General features: G+C 41.9%; 1 protein-coding gene across 8 annotated transcripts in view; it reads right to left on the minus strand.

Moving 5' to 3' along the window:
* The window catches only part of frya (furry homolog a (Drosophila)), a 46,429-nt gene that overhangs the window by 2,549 nt on the left and 28,276 nt on the right, over window positions 1-15,604 (minus strand). For 7 of the 8 annotated variants that reach the window (XM_085796015.1, XM_085796013.1, XM_085796014.1 and 4 more), the window contains exons 33-58: window positions 15,432-15,578; window positions 15,168-15,336; window positions 13,715-13,805; window positions 13,530-13,612; window positions 12,903-13,053; window positions 12,581-12,684; window positions 12,037-12,222; window positions 10,983-11,181; window positions 10,556-10,677; window positions 10,250-10,437; window positions 8,761-8,855; window positions 8,042-8,622; window positions 7,755-7,852; window positions 7,504-7,674; window positions 7,221-7,361; window positions 6,516-6,695; window positions 5,591-5,755; window positions 5,171-5,245; window positions 4,905-5,075; window positions 3,363-3,563; window positions 2,597-2,740; window positions 1,579-1,742; window positions 1,288-1,495; window positions 745-894; window positions 544-642; window positions 352-435 (exon numbers count right to left, since the gene is read on the minus strand). In XM_085796015.1, the coding sequence (XP_085652141.1) occupies window positions 352-435; window positions 544-642; window positions 745-894; window positions 1,288-1,495; window positions 1,579-1,742; window positions 2,597-2,740; window positions 3,363-3,563; window positions 4,905-5,075; window positions 5,171-5,245; window positions 5,591-5,755; window positions 6,516-6,695; window positions 7,221-7,361; window positions 7,504-7,674; window positions 7,755-7,852; window positions 8,042-8,622; window positions 8,761-8,855; window positions 10,250-10,437; window positions 10,556-10,677; window positions 10,983-11,181; window positions 12,037-12,222; window positions 12,581-12,684; window positions 12,903-13,053; window positions 13,530-13,612; window positions 13,715-13,805; window positions 15,168-15,336; window positions 15,432-15,578 (4,167 nt within the window). Of the gene's footprint in view, window positions 1-351; window positions 436-543; window positions 643-744; window positions 895-1,287; window positions 1,496-1,578; window positions 1,743-2,358; window positions 2,741-3,362; window positions 3,564-4,904; window positions 5,076-5,170; window positions 5,246-5,590; window positions 5,756-6,515; window positions 6,696-7,220; window positions 7,362-7,503; window positions 7,675-7,754; window positions 7,853-8,041; window positions 8,623-8,760; window positions 8,856-10,249; window positions 10,438-10,555; window positions 10,678-10,982; window positions 11,182-12,036; window positions 12,223-12,580; window positions 12,685-12,902; window positions 13,054-13,529; window positions 13,613-13,714; window positions 13,806-15,167; window positions 15,337-15,431; window positions 15,579-15,604 lie in introns of those variants that run through there. The other variant, XM_085796020.1, reaches the window with a different exon arrangement.

The raw sequence follows: 15,604 nt of genomic DNA on the forward strand, positions 1-15,604 counted from the left end.
CTCATGCCCAGCAGAGCTGAAAATGACCACAATGCACACTGGACATGAGATAATCAATGTGATGTGCAGCAACTCAGGGTTGTTAGGAACTTGACATTTGTATAGTGAGAAAATTAGAAACACTCACAGATCTACAGTATCACACAGTAATCGTAATGCAGAAAGTACAGTATGAAAGGTCAGTTGAAATAGCATCCTTAGTATTTTCATTGGTTTTTCTAAATAATCATTCCAACACAATCAAGAACTATTTTTGGGTGTTCACACTACTCAATTTTAACATTATTTTTCAATGGATACGTCAGAGTTAATACTCAAATTCCTAAAAAAAAATAAAAATAAAACTTTTACCTTTTCCTCATGCTCCACTGGTTGACATGTTATAACAGCAACCCCAGTATTCCTTGGAAAAGTGGCTTTGCAGTTGCTCAACCACTGTGGGTAATAGGGGCAACACAATTGCAATGTAAACAACTCAGTGACAACATACAGTACAGGTGACACTCAGACTAGAAAGCATAATATTACAGTAGATCCTCTTACAGTGAGAGCCGCCTCCTTTTTGTTGTTGTAAGTATCAAGATACTCTTGAAGTTCCAACACGCTGAACTTCATTTTTTCCAGAAGCCCATAAGACATAATCTGTAAAAAAAAATAATAAATTGTTGCAGATTAGTTTCTTTAGCTACCACTATTGTGTCTTTCAAGAAAGTATTAAAAAGTTGAAAATGTCATGCTACTCACTGTGTTTGCGTCGATAAAAAGGGTTGGGCACTCCGAGCATGATGTCAACATTTGAGAAGACCTCAAAAACTTTGATCCTAATCCCCTCAGTCCGTCACCAAGGTAACTCACAGCATCACAGGTCAGGGAACAAAATTTGGTCTGGATACTCTGCAAAGCAAAACACACACACACACACACACAAAAAACATAAAACAGACTGGGAGTGATGATGCTATAGACTTTACTCATTCATACATCATTTAAATACATAATGTGCTGTCATTATTTCTGTTGATTTAAATTCTCTCCTGTCAGCTTTGGTCAGTGAAGTGAACAACATCTGGTTAATGAATCTCAGAAGATTTTCAAGCTCAAAGCCTCTGCATAGTGCCCTCTATTTGTAATTTATCTGACCTCATGTGGAAGCGAGCCTCTTTCTCTAAAAGGTTAATCAGCCAGATATCTAATCCTGTTACCCTTTCAGTGTAATTATTCAGTCTGACCAGCCACACTGTTAATGTAATTTAGGGATAGGCTGACTCCAAGGTTATGCTGTAGTACCTGAAATAGTGAGGAAAACACATGAAACGTGTAGACTGCACAGGATCCATCTGTGTCGGACACAAGCTGGTTGATGTGACTTCGCCAGGCCTCCTCCGCATCATCACACACTGCTGGCTGGAAAGCGGCTAGAATGGCGGAGAAGAAGGGCGACGGTGGTGGGGAGGAACGTGACTCCAGCATGTCATCCCTCTCCTCTTCGGCGAGACTGAGTAGGACATAAAGCCGAATTATCAACATTGTCACCTTTGTGTAATTTTGAAATGACTGAGTAAAGTTGTGTGCCTGTACCTGGGTAAGCAGCTGTCAAGGTCCAGTTCTCCTTTGTAATCGCCGTGAACCATGTCCATTGACAAACTGTCTCCACAGTGAAATTCAGGGGCCAGTTCACTGATGGACAGAGAGATGTCATCCTCATGGACATTGGTGTCTTCATCTTCTTGTGACACCTCGGGCTAAAAGAAAAGCAGGGGGGAAACCCTCTTTGATGTTTGCCAGAAAAATGACTGACGTCATGAACAAGTACTGAGGCAGCATGCTGTAAAGGTTACGGTATTATTAACCAAAACATGTTCCCTGTGTTACACTTAATCATTAAAGACATAACATTGAGGGTAAAATGGATACACTAACCTTGCCATGGGACCCTACGGACACTCCTTGTAGTGCTTTCTTTAATTTGGCAAATTTAGTGTGCATAAATTGTGCCAATTCATTTGATTTGATTAAAGTAATTTCATTCAGCCAGCATTGTGGCTCTGCACACTCAGGTTTTGGGACAGGCAATGTGTAAACCTTTTTTGTCCTCCCACATGCCAAGAGTTTTTAGTTTAGTTTAGCGTAGAGCCACCCACATAGAATCAATAGGTATACACATTGCCTTTAACAGACAGACGCAGAAAGAGAGAGGGATTTTGTTTTCTATGGCTACAACCCAACTAACATCCCAGGACAATGTCTGGAAACAGTAAAGCAAGGCACAAACTAGCCCCTGGCCCAAAGCATTATGTATTTCCTGTTTGCAGGTTTAAGGTCATTCTCCTTTAACATGCAACTACTGATAAATAAAAAAAAAACACCGACACATGCTCTATTCTGAAGAGAGGAAATGTAGAAAAGTAACAGCGCCACAAAATTATTTTTAACATAAACATAAAACCCAAAGCACATTTAACATCCAAGACATTTTACGAGAAGAGATGCAAAGGAACAGCCCCTATTTGGCAAAGTTAGTAAAGAACTCTAGTATGGAGCTGCGATAGGCATTAGTATTTCCCAGAATCTCAGACACTCTGAAGCCCTTATTCACCCGCTGCTTCGAGTCCTCTGGCACCTGGACCTCGAAACTAGGATTTTTGGTGTTCAGAGGGGTTGAATCAGCTGAAGTTGAATCAAAGAAAGCAGAGGGGGACTCCATGTTTCTGATCTCTGCCGTTGGAGAGAGGTTGACGGTCTGAATATAGACAAAAGAGAAAAATTAGTTGGAATCAGTAAAAGAAACAGTGAACTCCTGCACTGCCTGAAAGCACCGACAGTGGTGGAGCAGCTGCCAAACCACAGACAACAGAGGAGTGAGATGACAGCTGCGTTTCCATCTGCCACCAGTGTTCCCACAAACTTCAGCTAATACTGTACAAGGAGCAGGGGTCACTGAATAACAGGACGATGATGCAACCAGGACAAAGTTGGTTCAAATGTGTAAAGCCAGGTTTTTATTTTAATCGAACCCTACAGTTCAAAATGCTGAGTTGAACAAACAACAATTTGGCTGGTGGTGGTGGACATTGAAGAAAACAATGGGGGTCATTAAATGGAAACGCCATTTCCCCTCAGGAGCATGAGTGTGTGCCAACAATTACCTGACAATTTGCCAGTTAGATACGCAATATATTGTGTGCAAGGTGACAATAACCTGGGATTTATGTAAGAGCAAAGCTCATGAAGGGTCCCAAGAATTTGTCCTTTAAATGTCTTTGGTAGATTAGACTCGATAGGACGTTTTTCCAATGCTACTGAGGTTTGGCAGCAAGGTTTATGACCTGAAGTTATTGGAATACAAACAGAAGTGAACTTACGAGCTGCGAGTGAGAGAGAATCTGGCTGGCAGTGAGGGAATCTTCCTCAGAGGACTCATCTGAGTCCTCATGAGCGATCTTGCTGAGGCTGGGCATGCTGCTGGACAGCTGACTCTCCTCCAGGGGCTGAAGGTCACTTTGGTCCAGACTATCCATCGAGCGTCTTCGCACACCCCAGTTGAAGTTGTCCATAGTCTCTCCCTGCAACAGAGAATGGCCTTAAGTTATACAGTTCCACAGAATAATGCACAACCTCCACTCTAAGACAAACACATGCACACACACACACACACACACACACACACATACTGCTTACACACACCCACACAACCATGCAGTGCAGGTTCAGGAAGGGAGCAGTCGCTGGTAGTTTTCCCTCAAAGCTAAGAATGGAAGGACTACTGGCGTGTGACATAGTGTTATAAGCTCTTCAGTGTATATTCAGAGACTTTACTAAAGCTACGACCAAAATAGCCACAATGCGGGTGAAACTGGTAGGAAAGTATGGGTTTGAGAACCCACAAACCCATGAGTCTGACTGCGTCTTGCAGTGTGACTTTTAAAGTTGACGTGACTCTAGAGATGCCAGTCAACAAACTCCACATCAACAGACCAGCCAAGGGTGACTCGACACCTACTGCTGATGAAAAGCAAGCACCTTGACTTTAGCCTATGAGCTTCTTTTTAAAGTGAAACAGAACAACACAACATGAGTGATGTTAAAGTTAAAAACCTAGAGAAAACAACAACAATGTGAAAGTGTATTATCATATTTTGTAATTTGACTGAACTGATTTCAACATGTTTGGAGACTTGGTATGTATCAAGTAAAAAGTAATTCCCTTTACAATAGGCCAAGATATAGATGCCGAGTTTGTATTATGATTATTATTATTATTATAAGTCTACTCATTTTGTGGGTACTGTACTTGAGCATATACAGTGATCGTATGTCACAGGGGGGGAATATTACAATCAATATCTATTCTCACTTTTATAACCAGGTGAAATGATTAAACTCTGTTTAAATCAATACAGTATATGTGTGATAAAGAAAATCACCATGCCTATGAGACTGTTAGTCCTGAATGATGTTTATGAGAAATCTGCAAAACACATTGTTTCCAATACTTTGAGTTTCATACAGTGCATCAACACTGTGGAATCTGTTTTGTAACTTGTATGGCATGCACACACATTAACTACTCTTCACTCCACCACTGTAGCAGTTCACTAAATGATCTGCAGAAACAAACGCTCATTAAAAAAACACAGCAAGTAAAAATGTAACATGACTAAACTTACCTGGAGCTCCTAGATAGCAAGGGCAGAAAAAAACAGAAAAAAGAAACCCAATTACACAGAGCAGGCAGACCTGAACCCAATACACTTCTTTAGAGGATCTGATAATGTCAGATGACACTGTTTTTCTTTCTGCTGTTGCTTTACAAGTTTGACCATGTATTTGTCCAAGATGAAAGGAGAAGGAGGAAAATAATAACTAGACTAGAGCTTCAAAACTCAAGAGGTCCTGAGACTCACCTCTCCATCTTCAAGCTCCACATCCAGGAAGTCAAAGTCTCTAAACACTCTGAACTGCTGCTCTGAGGTGGTGTCGTCCATGTTGTCTGGTTCCCGGGTCCCATCATCGGAGGACACCAGGCTGGGCTGGTGCTCCATGAGGTCCAGCTCTCCACAGCTGGAGAAGATCACCTGTAGAAAAGAAACAAACAGAATGAAAAGGGCTTTATTTGATTTTTACCAAGCATTATACCAAAAGAGCCCTGATGAAATGTGTTGTATCTTACGGAAGGATTTTTCGTGAGCCCCACTTCTTGTCCACACAAGGATAAAACATTCACCAGCTTTTCACGTGTTCTTTTCTGAATGGAAAAATGAAAAAAATTGAACAAAATCTGATATCACAGTTGTATGCTCCATTTACATTTGCATTTATTAACAAGTGATCTGTTTTATAAATGTTATCTGAGTAATAACCAATGAATACAGTCTGACTGGCCGGCCGCCATGCATTTACACCTGGCACATGTGTTTCTCCTTATCCAGATAGAGATCACATTTCTATTCCAGTGGTAAATTGGATAATGATGTGTTATATAGGCATCTTCCGTTTGACATTTAATATCCTCATTACTAAATTAAACAGTTTCATACTTTCAAACCTGATTGTATGAGCAAAACAGAAAGGAATGGAAAGAAGTGCTCACCTGGGAAGACTGAGGCCTCTTCCAGCTGACCGGCACCAGGACGTTGTTGGACGTGGATCCAGAGGAGGTAGAGGAGGTGCTGCGGGTCACTGCTGTGGTCCTGCTCTTCACATCTTGGCCTGGAGAACGCTGGAGGTCATCGTAACGCCGGCCAATCACCGGTGTCTAACAGCATGGACATGAATAAAAAAAGACACACGCAGAGAGAAACCTTGAATCAAAGTGTGAGGATGACAATGTCCCTCTCTCTGCTCAGCCAGTTCCTGCCACAGGCTCCATAGTAGCTCCTGTTCCTTCTAGACATCAACCGTTCCAAAATCAACCTAAAGTGACACTTTATCAGTGTTCACAGTTTTTACGCCACTTGGCTCTGTGGATGCATGAAGTAGTTGAGGAAAAATAAACCCCAGTTTCCTCTGCTTCATCCCTCAGCCTAAAAATATCAGGATATTTTAAGATGTATCAGTGGCTTGTCCAGTGTCTCAAGATTAAAAACACACGCTGGCTGGCTGTCGAATGGAACTCGCAGAGTCACATACAAAGGACGGCAGCAAAGAGCTGACATCATTTCCTGCAATTCATGAGCAACACAAACAGTTCCCTGTTCAGTTCCCACACATGCACAGCTCCCTCTGTATCTTTGACATCACTTTCAAGCTCTGCGCTGCATGGCTAATTGTGTTTACCTTTCACGCTTTCATGCTAATCTCAAGAGGTTTGGTTAAGAAGAAATATCAGCATTAAGGAAGGGGAAGAAATGTTTCCTTTCCAGAAAGCTTTCAAAGATTCCACACAGCCTCAACAACCACCACACCCTGGAAAATACAGGAAAAAATACAAGGGCAAACAGCTCATGCTGCAGAGACTTTCAGACTAAGAGCTTTCACACAGAGTAAAAAGAAAGTCACATAGAAGAGTCTCTAACCTCAGATATGTCAAAGTGGAAATCCAGAGTTTTCCCCGGCAAGGCCTTGGAGGAGCGGTCCCAGACTCGGCTGATGTCCTCGTAGAAGAGGTCACTTTGCGGGGCTGAAGGCTGCACCAAACTGGCCGATCGAGAAACCACCAGCTTCAGGATATTTAGTGCTTCTCTCCAATGGACAGTCTGTACACAGGACAGACATATACACACACACACAAGTTCACCCATACATGGAGAAAAAGAACCAAGACAACCTCGTGTTTAGAAAGAAACAACCACATGTTTTGTGGTGTGTTTTAATGTGTTTCTATTTTTAGAGTCAGAGGTGTTCTGGCAGTGTTCTTACAGTAGGAAGCTGAAGGAAAAAAGAATCAGTATGAGACTAAGCAGAGGCCTCGCCTGCAGCAGAGGCAGACTGTTTATAGTTAAGGGCGTGTCTACAAATTTACTGCGCAGACACATGACAGCTTTTTTTCCCCACTTTTTTCTTCCCATGAACACTTACAACAGAAGCAGGAACACAAGACTCGTACACAGACCATGTTGCCTAAAGATTTCCACTGATCACATCGGATCCAACATCTTCTAACACAAATGTTTTCACTTTCCATGAGCACTTCATGATCTGTGAATGTTACCACAGAAAGATCCCAAAAACTCGAAACAGCAGGACAGATGTTTAGGTGTTAATGTTTTATTTCAACCCACCTGGACAAATTTCTCAATTGTCTTGAGCACCTCCATGTTGAAGGGTTTGGCTTGAATTCCACTCAGATCCATGTGACTCAGGAGGCTGTAGATGATTTGTAAAAGGGTCTGCTGCATACTGGGAAGGCCTTTCTCCAACAGCTGTTAAAGTAGAATTTAATGCCCATGGTTATTTTGGCAACTTCTCGGAAGTTGTTTTTAATTTATCTATTAATAAATTGCACAACCCCCTCACTATGACAAAAAGAAAAACACGATCAGCTGAGCTGATAGCTGCACAAACCTCGGCCATGTAGGTGACCAGGCTGAGGGTGATATCTGAGAAGGCTTCATGAAGATATCGACACACCACATTGACCCAAGAGAAGCAGTCTCGCGTGTATGAGTGTGTTTTATACAGAGTCATGACATGGGCAAGGTTGGAGAGCTTGGCGTTCTTCTCCTCAAGGCATACCTGCACACAAAAAGTGAATTAGCCTTAAATTGACATTCAATTAAGCTCAAGTGATGACTGAAACATTAACAGAACCAAACCTGGGCGATTCTCTCAGCAACATCTTGACAGAACTGCGTGGGGCCGTCAAAGGTCTGCACAAGATGTGGCAGCAGGCAGAGGACATTCAAAGGGAACCCTAATGAAAGACATCAACAAATTCATTCACATTTTTTACATAAAAATATGATTTTGAGAAAAATCCTTTTGGAGAAAACAGAGCTGTTTTGTGTGTCTGTTGGCACAAAATAAGAGCTTACAGACATGTACATCCACAAATATCAACATTTATATTATTAGTATTCAAAACTATATCCCTACAGTGTACCTATGGCTTGCGATGTGTCCACTACAGGCACTCGTGACACTGGTGTGAGTTGGCAGAAGAGCTGAAGTGTGAGGTCAGTGGTGGAGATGGAGGTGAAGCCTTTAAGCAGCTGCTGCTGGAGCCCAGTGAAGCTGCTCCATTTGAGCTGGCTCTGCAGTTTCTCCAGCTTCTCCCTGTTCTCCTGTTTGTCCAGCGACATGTTGCCCAGCAGCTTGTTCAACAGTCTCAAAGACATTTGATACTCAAACTCAAAGTCTGACTCCATCAGTGACACCGCCACCCAAAAGATTGTGGCCAACAGGTTGCTGGGGTGGTTGATGTTTGTTGGATCCGTGATGTTGTCTTTGGATGAGGACAGGCTGCGTGTCTTGGCTAACAGAACCTGCTGTTCACAGGCTTGGATACGGTCCAGTGTAGCACTGCGGGGTGGATCAGACCACCTGTCCGCCTCCCCAAACTTCTTGGGAACGGAGGAGCTCCTCTGGTGTCTGATCCTCTCCTCCCTTCTGAGATTGAGCTGACCTGTGCTCTTCCTGTTGGACAGCAGCTTGAGACTGGTCATGAAATCTGGAGATGAAGCTCTGGAATAATAAAAAATAAAACCAGTAAATTAAAGTGAAACATTTTAATACCTATTTAACGATTTAATTTACCTATGTTATACTTTTAATACTATAATACCGTCTTCAAACAAAAATACACACAAAGGAGACACAAACCTTGTCAATATAGCCATGAGGTCATTGTTCTTCAGACATTCAGCCAGGTTATCCACCACAGATTCCAGTGTGAGTAAGACCTCCATCACATAGCCCTGAGAGAGAAGACATGGCTGCAGTTTGGATTATTTTCTTTTGCTCTTTAGATTGAACTATAAATAACAGCTGGAAAAAATACCCTCAAAATGTAGCTGTGAGTAATGTTGAGAATTTTTTTTTTTGTGTGTATTTATTTTTATTGCTTTTTTAACAGAAAAATAGATACAAATTAACAAGAGATTGTGGTGCTAAACAGAACAGTACAGATTTTTTTGACAGAGTTTCTTCTTACATGAAAAAAAAAAACACGATACAGTATGTATAAAATAAATGGCACAACAGCAGAATAGCACTAATTCAGTTTTTAGACATTAAATCGAGAAAAGGTTGCCAGACTTTAAAACATATTTCCTCTTTGGCAGATATAATACACCAGATTTTCTCCGAGTGTAATACATTTCCCAGTTCTCTCAACCACATTTCAAATGTAGGAGCACTTTCAGATTTCCAAGACTGTAAAATTAGCTTTCTGGCTAACAATGTTGAAAGGGAAATAGCCTTAGCTTCACAGCTACTTTTCACATTATTTGGATTGGCTACCCAAACAACACGGTGAATGGGTCTGGGTTACATGGATGTTTAAAAGCCTTAGTGAAGAACTCAAACAAGCCGCCCAGTGATTGTAGCTTATGACATGACAAAAATAAGTGGGATAGTGTCCCTTCTTCACTTCGACACGTAATACATTGGGATGACACATCTGGAAATATTTTCTGCAATCTGGAGGGAGAATAGTGTAGTCTATATACTACCTTGAATTGTATCAAATTATGTCTTGCATTGATTGAGCTACCATGAATATTCTTGATACAATTCTCCCATATCTCATCTGAAATTTCCCTATCCAATTCTCTCCCCCAGGCTTCTTTAAATGAGTCCGACAATGTGTTATTCACGTTCTGTATTATTCCATAGAGTTTAGATATTGCACCTCTTGTATATGGTTTGATTTGAAAAAAACTGTCTAATGCTACGTGCTGAGGTTTACGTTCGTATTGTGGAACATGAGTTCTCACAAAATGTCTCAACTGTAGGTAACGGAAAAAATGGGAAGCTGGGAGCTGGTAATGTTGAGAATTAATTAAAAAGAAGAGGAAATTAAAAGATTTGTTGGTTGTTTGTTTGATTTGTCGGATGGACCTTAATAGTATTTGATCAATGAATGCTTACAATGTGATGCTTGTCAGAGCCTTAAAAAGAAACAGTAAATCAATCTACACTATATACTGTTATTTTTCTGCTCCTACTGTGAATTGCTGATGGGATTTCCACGGTGAAAAAGATGCAAATTAGAGGAAATTCCTACAGCAATCCTCCACGAACACTTGTGATGTGCTCTCATATCTCCATGCTCACACACATCCTGTGCACACACACACACAACACTGACCTGCACCTCCTCTCCGTGTTCACCAACGACTTCAACCAGCCTGGAGAGCAGGTCGGACACAGCGTGGGCGGAGACGGGCTGACGGAGAGCTCGGAACACCTGGAAGGAACGGCCGGCGTAGTGGCGTGATGAACTGCACAAGGCCGTCTGCAGAGCCACGTCACTGAGCTGCTGCTCCAAGTGGAAATCTAACAAGGACAGAGGAGAGGAGATTATCAATGAAAATTACAATTATTGAGTGGCAGAAAAAAAGCTGTGTAGTATAATTCATTAATATTTATTGATAGGAATACTCTGGACGGTTACCTGACTTGGATTCTTTGAACACAGACACCACATGTCGGAGAAAGTTTGTCAGCTGCCCGGTGCTTTTAGAAATTTGGTTCTTTGGTGAAATGTCCTCGTGGCACCACAGTGGTCCATGTGCTCTGTGAAAGTTAGTAATACAACAAGCATTATATTGTGTGTTTGTCACCATGCAATTTTGCAAGATGATAAATACACCTGGGATTTCTAATGTGTATATTTAACCATGGCAAAGGTCAGCCATGTCTAAATCTTAATACTAAATCTACTACTAAGAATTTGTTGCACTACATATACAGCACCACTAGGTGGTAACCTACATCAGGAAATATGAGGAAGCATACAAGTGTTTAAAAAGCCTTAAAAAACACTTTCTGTTTAAGTGCAAATGCTGCAAATTATTTTAGCACAGGAACAATATGCGCACCTTGTAGATAAAAACTCAATGAGCTTGTTAGTCTTCTCATCCATTTTATTGGAGGCCACAAGCTCCTCCATCTCCTGTGAGATCTCAGGCAGGTTGTTGCTGCTGCCCCCCAGGCTCAGACTGGACGATGTAGAGGAAGAACTCAGACCAGAGTCTGGAACAGGAGATGCCTGACACTCACGCAGAAAGTCGAAACCTCCTGAACAGAACAGAGGGACAGGTGTCTGATCAGAAACAGGTCACGGCGGTTCATTTGACTGTTTGATTTCATTTCACTGACGGCTACATGCAACTGAAGATGGGAGGAGTTGTGAGTAGCATGACCTGTGTTTCAACAAGCCCGTAATTTTTATTCCAATTACCTTTATCAACTCTTAGTGTTTATTTAATGTGGAACTATTAAGTCTAACTACTAAATTGCTGCACAACTAACATCCTTTTTGTAAACTGAAATGGTACAAATACAACAAACATGGGAGTGAATATGTTACAAAGACTGAGATGAAAGTGGGATGTTTTCTTTGGGTCCTCACAGCTTACAGTGTTGTCACTTTGAGGTATCATTGTAAATAACACTATTTTTAGTACACAAGTTGTGTTCCAGTGGCTGAATGGACAAAGAAAACTCTGGACATTTCACAATGTCTAGACATTTGCTAAACAAATTATCAGCAGGGGGAGGAGGGGAACCGACCAGCCTATCCGAGCATGAGCAGATGGCCCCAATTTGGGCAAAAGGATAAAAATAGCAGAATGGAATGCTTTAATCAAGACCTTTGATGTCCTCTGCGCTCAATATTGTTTTTGGCACAGAGTCCAAATTTTTTCTCCCCAGATAAGAAACTTATCTATCCTCCGAAAGGAATGCTAGCCATTCCCTCCTGATGTTCAAATTTGTCTAAGCTAGAAAGAAGAGCAATGTGTCAAGTGGCAAGCTGCGCTGGCAACTGGGCCCTGGTCTACCCCCGTTATTTAGTAAGCATGAATATATTTGTAGTTGAGAAAACTCACTAAGGTGAGCATTACATACATTATGTCTAAACTAGATCTTTACCTGAGGGTAAATAGTCCGGCTGAGGGTTTGGTTTGCATGTAAGGGTCTTGGTGCAGTTGATCTCGCGTGTCTGCAGTAAGACTGATGCAATAGCCTGGAAGTTGTTGTTACAGGACAAAGTGATGAGCAGGTGGAGGAGGAGACGTTTGCTGTGCTCAAACACCTCTGGACGGTAGTGGTCCATTCCTGGGAAAAGGAACATACTCTGTGTTGTTTTATTATGGCATGGACTAATGTTTTTTTTTTTTTTTCAAGTTCACCTCCTGGTTTCACAGCATTGGTCTCTGAGCCTATAAAAAATGAAACTATCTAGCTGAAACTAAATAATAAATAAAAACCAAATAAAATATAAATAAACTAAAATAAAATATTTCTACCAGAGGAGCAACTTTAGCTGAATTCTCTTACTTCAATTTAAAGGTTGATGCATCTATCATAATGGACTCTTAATGCTCAGCCACAAGGGTTGACTGTATTACATCAACTATGTTCATGTGTACATAGATGAGCTTTACATGGATGACTGATTGCAGTGTGAACTCACCCAAAAACAAGGCATGTAGCAGTAAAGGCAGGTGCATGGCCCAGTCCTCTCTCACACTGTGATCCACTACCATCTCTGTCATGAAGATGACTGCTATATTACACCTATGGCAAAGAAAGTAGCATGTCAGTTAAATGTCTTTTACACAAACTTGTCGTGATATAGCATCAAAAAGAGAAACATGCTTTTGGGTAAAAGATGAGGTTCATTTCATATCTCAAATATCCCCATAAAGTCTTTAAATAGTCAGATGTAGCAGTTTTGTCTTGACACTTTTAATTGGATGAGAATGAATGAGCACATTTGCATGCAGCGGCCTAACCTGTGCAGTGGTCCTCTGGGAGTGATAGTCTCTGGCAAAAAGTCCACCAGTGGAGCCCAGCATCCCCCGCTAGGAGGCATGGGCAGAGGATGGGGCTGGTTGGTCTCAATGACGACCATCAGCCAATCAGCATAGGGTGGCAGTTGTTCACCTAAATAGTTACAGAAAATACAATGTTCACATTAATTTGTCCTGCATGACATAAATGGTGTACACTAATCAAATAGAATATATGGGCTCTTAATAACTGGACATTGCTCACACTATAATGTCACTGACTCAATAAGAGGTGTTGTCAAAGGGGTACTTCAGGGTGCTTTTCATTGTCAGATTACTCTTACACACTTAAGTCTGCATGACTAATTCAGCCTGAGAGGGTGTAACAGACCTGTTTTTGGGTCACTGGCAGCAGTGCAGAGGCCCTGGGCTCCACTACTTTTATTTCAGTGCCAGTTCTCACAGAAGCCTTTTAAGAGCTCCAAGCTGCTCTGCATTGCTGATGCATTATCAATGACATCATGCTGGTCACCATCTTACCCTCCCACCCAGCCTGTGTATTGCACACCCAGCAGCCCATGACAATCCCATTTTTTTTCCACAGGGCATCCGGTCCTGAAAAACACTCACCCTTATCATCATCATAGGATCCTCCTGAGCTGTTGCTGTAGCGTGATTCCAAGCGGTTGTGTGCACGCATTATGTGGCTAAGCCTGAGGTCAGAAAAAAACAAAACAAAGAAATCATCACAATGGGTCTTGCTAATACAGTAATTAATCAAATGACAGTATGTAAGAATAAGAATGATAGTGTACCTCTCCTCACTCTCCTTTACAGCCTTGGTATCATCTGTGTCAGGAAAGCTTTCCTGGCAGGCAACAACTGTATTGCTGCTTGATGTGGTGCCTGGGAATGAACCAAAAAAAAACATCCTTATGTTTTACTGTTTGTTCAAGTAAAGTCAACCGAGCATAAACTTTAGCACTGTGATCTTTCCAGATATGGTTTCTTAAAATTGGCCACTAAGGGTCTGATCTACTAAGATCCCAGATAAAGAGCCCTAAATTGTGTGCTGTGGTAAAATTTTGTGTTTGGTTAGTGGGCGTTTTGCGGATGATCTACTAACAGCACGTGCAAACTGCAGTATTGGAACCGCTTCCACCATGGAGAGTTTGGAAGGAGAGCTGCGGAAGAGATGCTCTGACCAGTGTTGAGCAGCAGGTGCAGTCCACTGTCTATGCTGAGCGGGTAACTGGGATACTAGCTGTCATTCATCGGACCAGAGGTGCCAACTATGACACAGAGCTCAGATGGGACACTCGGTCCACACTCAGATATAAATGCCCTGACAAGAGGGATCAAAGACGAGGTGAAAGTGGTGATGAGGTGTCTCAGTCCAGGTCCCAGAGCTGAGCAGCCAGGTACTGGAGAGGGAGGAGAGGAGCGCAATGGAAGAGAGACACAGCGCGTGAACGACACCTGAAAAACGGCTGGAGTTTGCTGGAATGACCCCGACGATACGGTTTGGTAAATCACATTGTGTGCACTAAATTAATCTATTTGCATTGATTTGCTCCCAATATTTTGCGCGTTCTGGCAGAAACGCCCATATTGCATTTTCATTAAAGGGACAACGAGGAGTTTTGGAAAAGCGAAGCGTTTTCACACTACATTTATGAGCCTCCGCGCGCACCGTAGAATTCTTCGACCGGCGCAAGACAGACTCATGTTTTCATTCATCAAGAATTAAAGTCAGAGGTTCAAAGAAGTTCAGTTACCGTGGTAGTTCTGACCATAAACAGCGATTCAGCGGCGTTATTCTCATAACTCGAAAGTAAGGAAACGCTGGTCGGCTCGCCCAGCATTTCCGCCACCACTAATAATAACAAAATAACGATAGAGACAAAACGATATATTTATCGAAAATGGAGCCATTAACAAGTGCGGGTAGCGGAGATTCATCCACATTAACGTGAGACTTTTTTATAACCAAATAGAAACTCCTCGTTGTCCCTTTAAGGAAACGTGCTAAATGGATTGTGTGTGTTATTAACCCCTTTGACAGATGCAGTCCTCGGGTACGCCCAGTTAGTAGATCAGCTTTAGCATGTGTTTTTATGTGCAATCAAGTTTTGCACACGTTTTTACACATGCAAACCTTTAGTAAATCAGGCCCTATGTGGTTTCACTGGAGCTGCTTTGATTTTCTTGGCTGGATAATTTTTTCCAGGAAAAATACAAATTCAGATACAGTGTAGTTAAATGTACCTGAAGCTGCTGTGGAGACCTTGCTTGTGGCAGTGAAGCGATAGAAAGGCGGGCTGTCACAATGCTGCACCACAGGGTTGACTGGATCCGTTTGTTGTAACTCAAATATCAACTCCTCCATGGTTTGGATGGTGTTGTTTCGGCACAGGTAGATCACCACCTTCTTGATCTTAATAAACAGATCACAGAACGGCAATGAGAGACTGGAAAAAAAAAATTGTAGCTATATAATATTTTCTGGTTGGCCTAAATGATATGTCTTACATATGGCAGGAGGGTGGTGTCACTGCTGACACCACATAAGCTGATGAGAAACTGTAGTGTGGTTCTCAAATTGTTGCTCCACTTATCATTGCTGACTAAAGCATTCCAGGCGTTTTCCATCTCCGGTCCAGGGAGGTCGTCTCCATACTGACCAGAGGGGTTCATAAAAGAAC

Source organism: Trachurus japonicus, chromosome 13, assembly GCF_045865225.1.
Source record: "Trachurus japonicus isolate A0001 chromosome 13, Traja_1.0".
Taxonomy (NCBI): domain Eukaryota; kingdom Metazoa; phylum Chordata; class Actinopteri; order Carangiformes; family Carangidae; genus Trachurus; species Trachurus japonicus.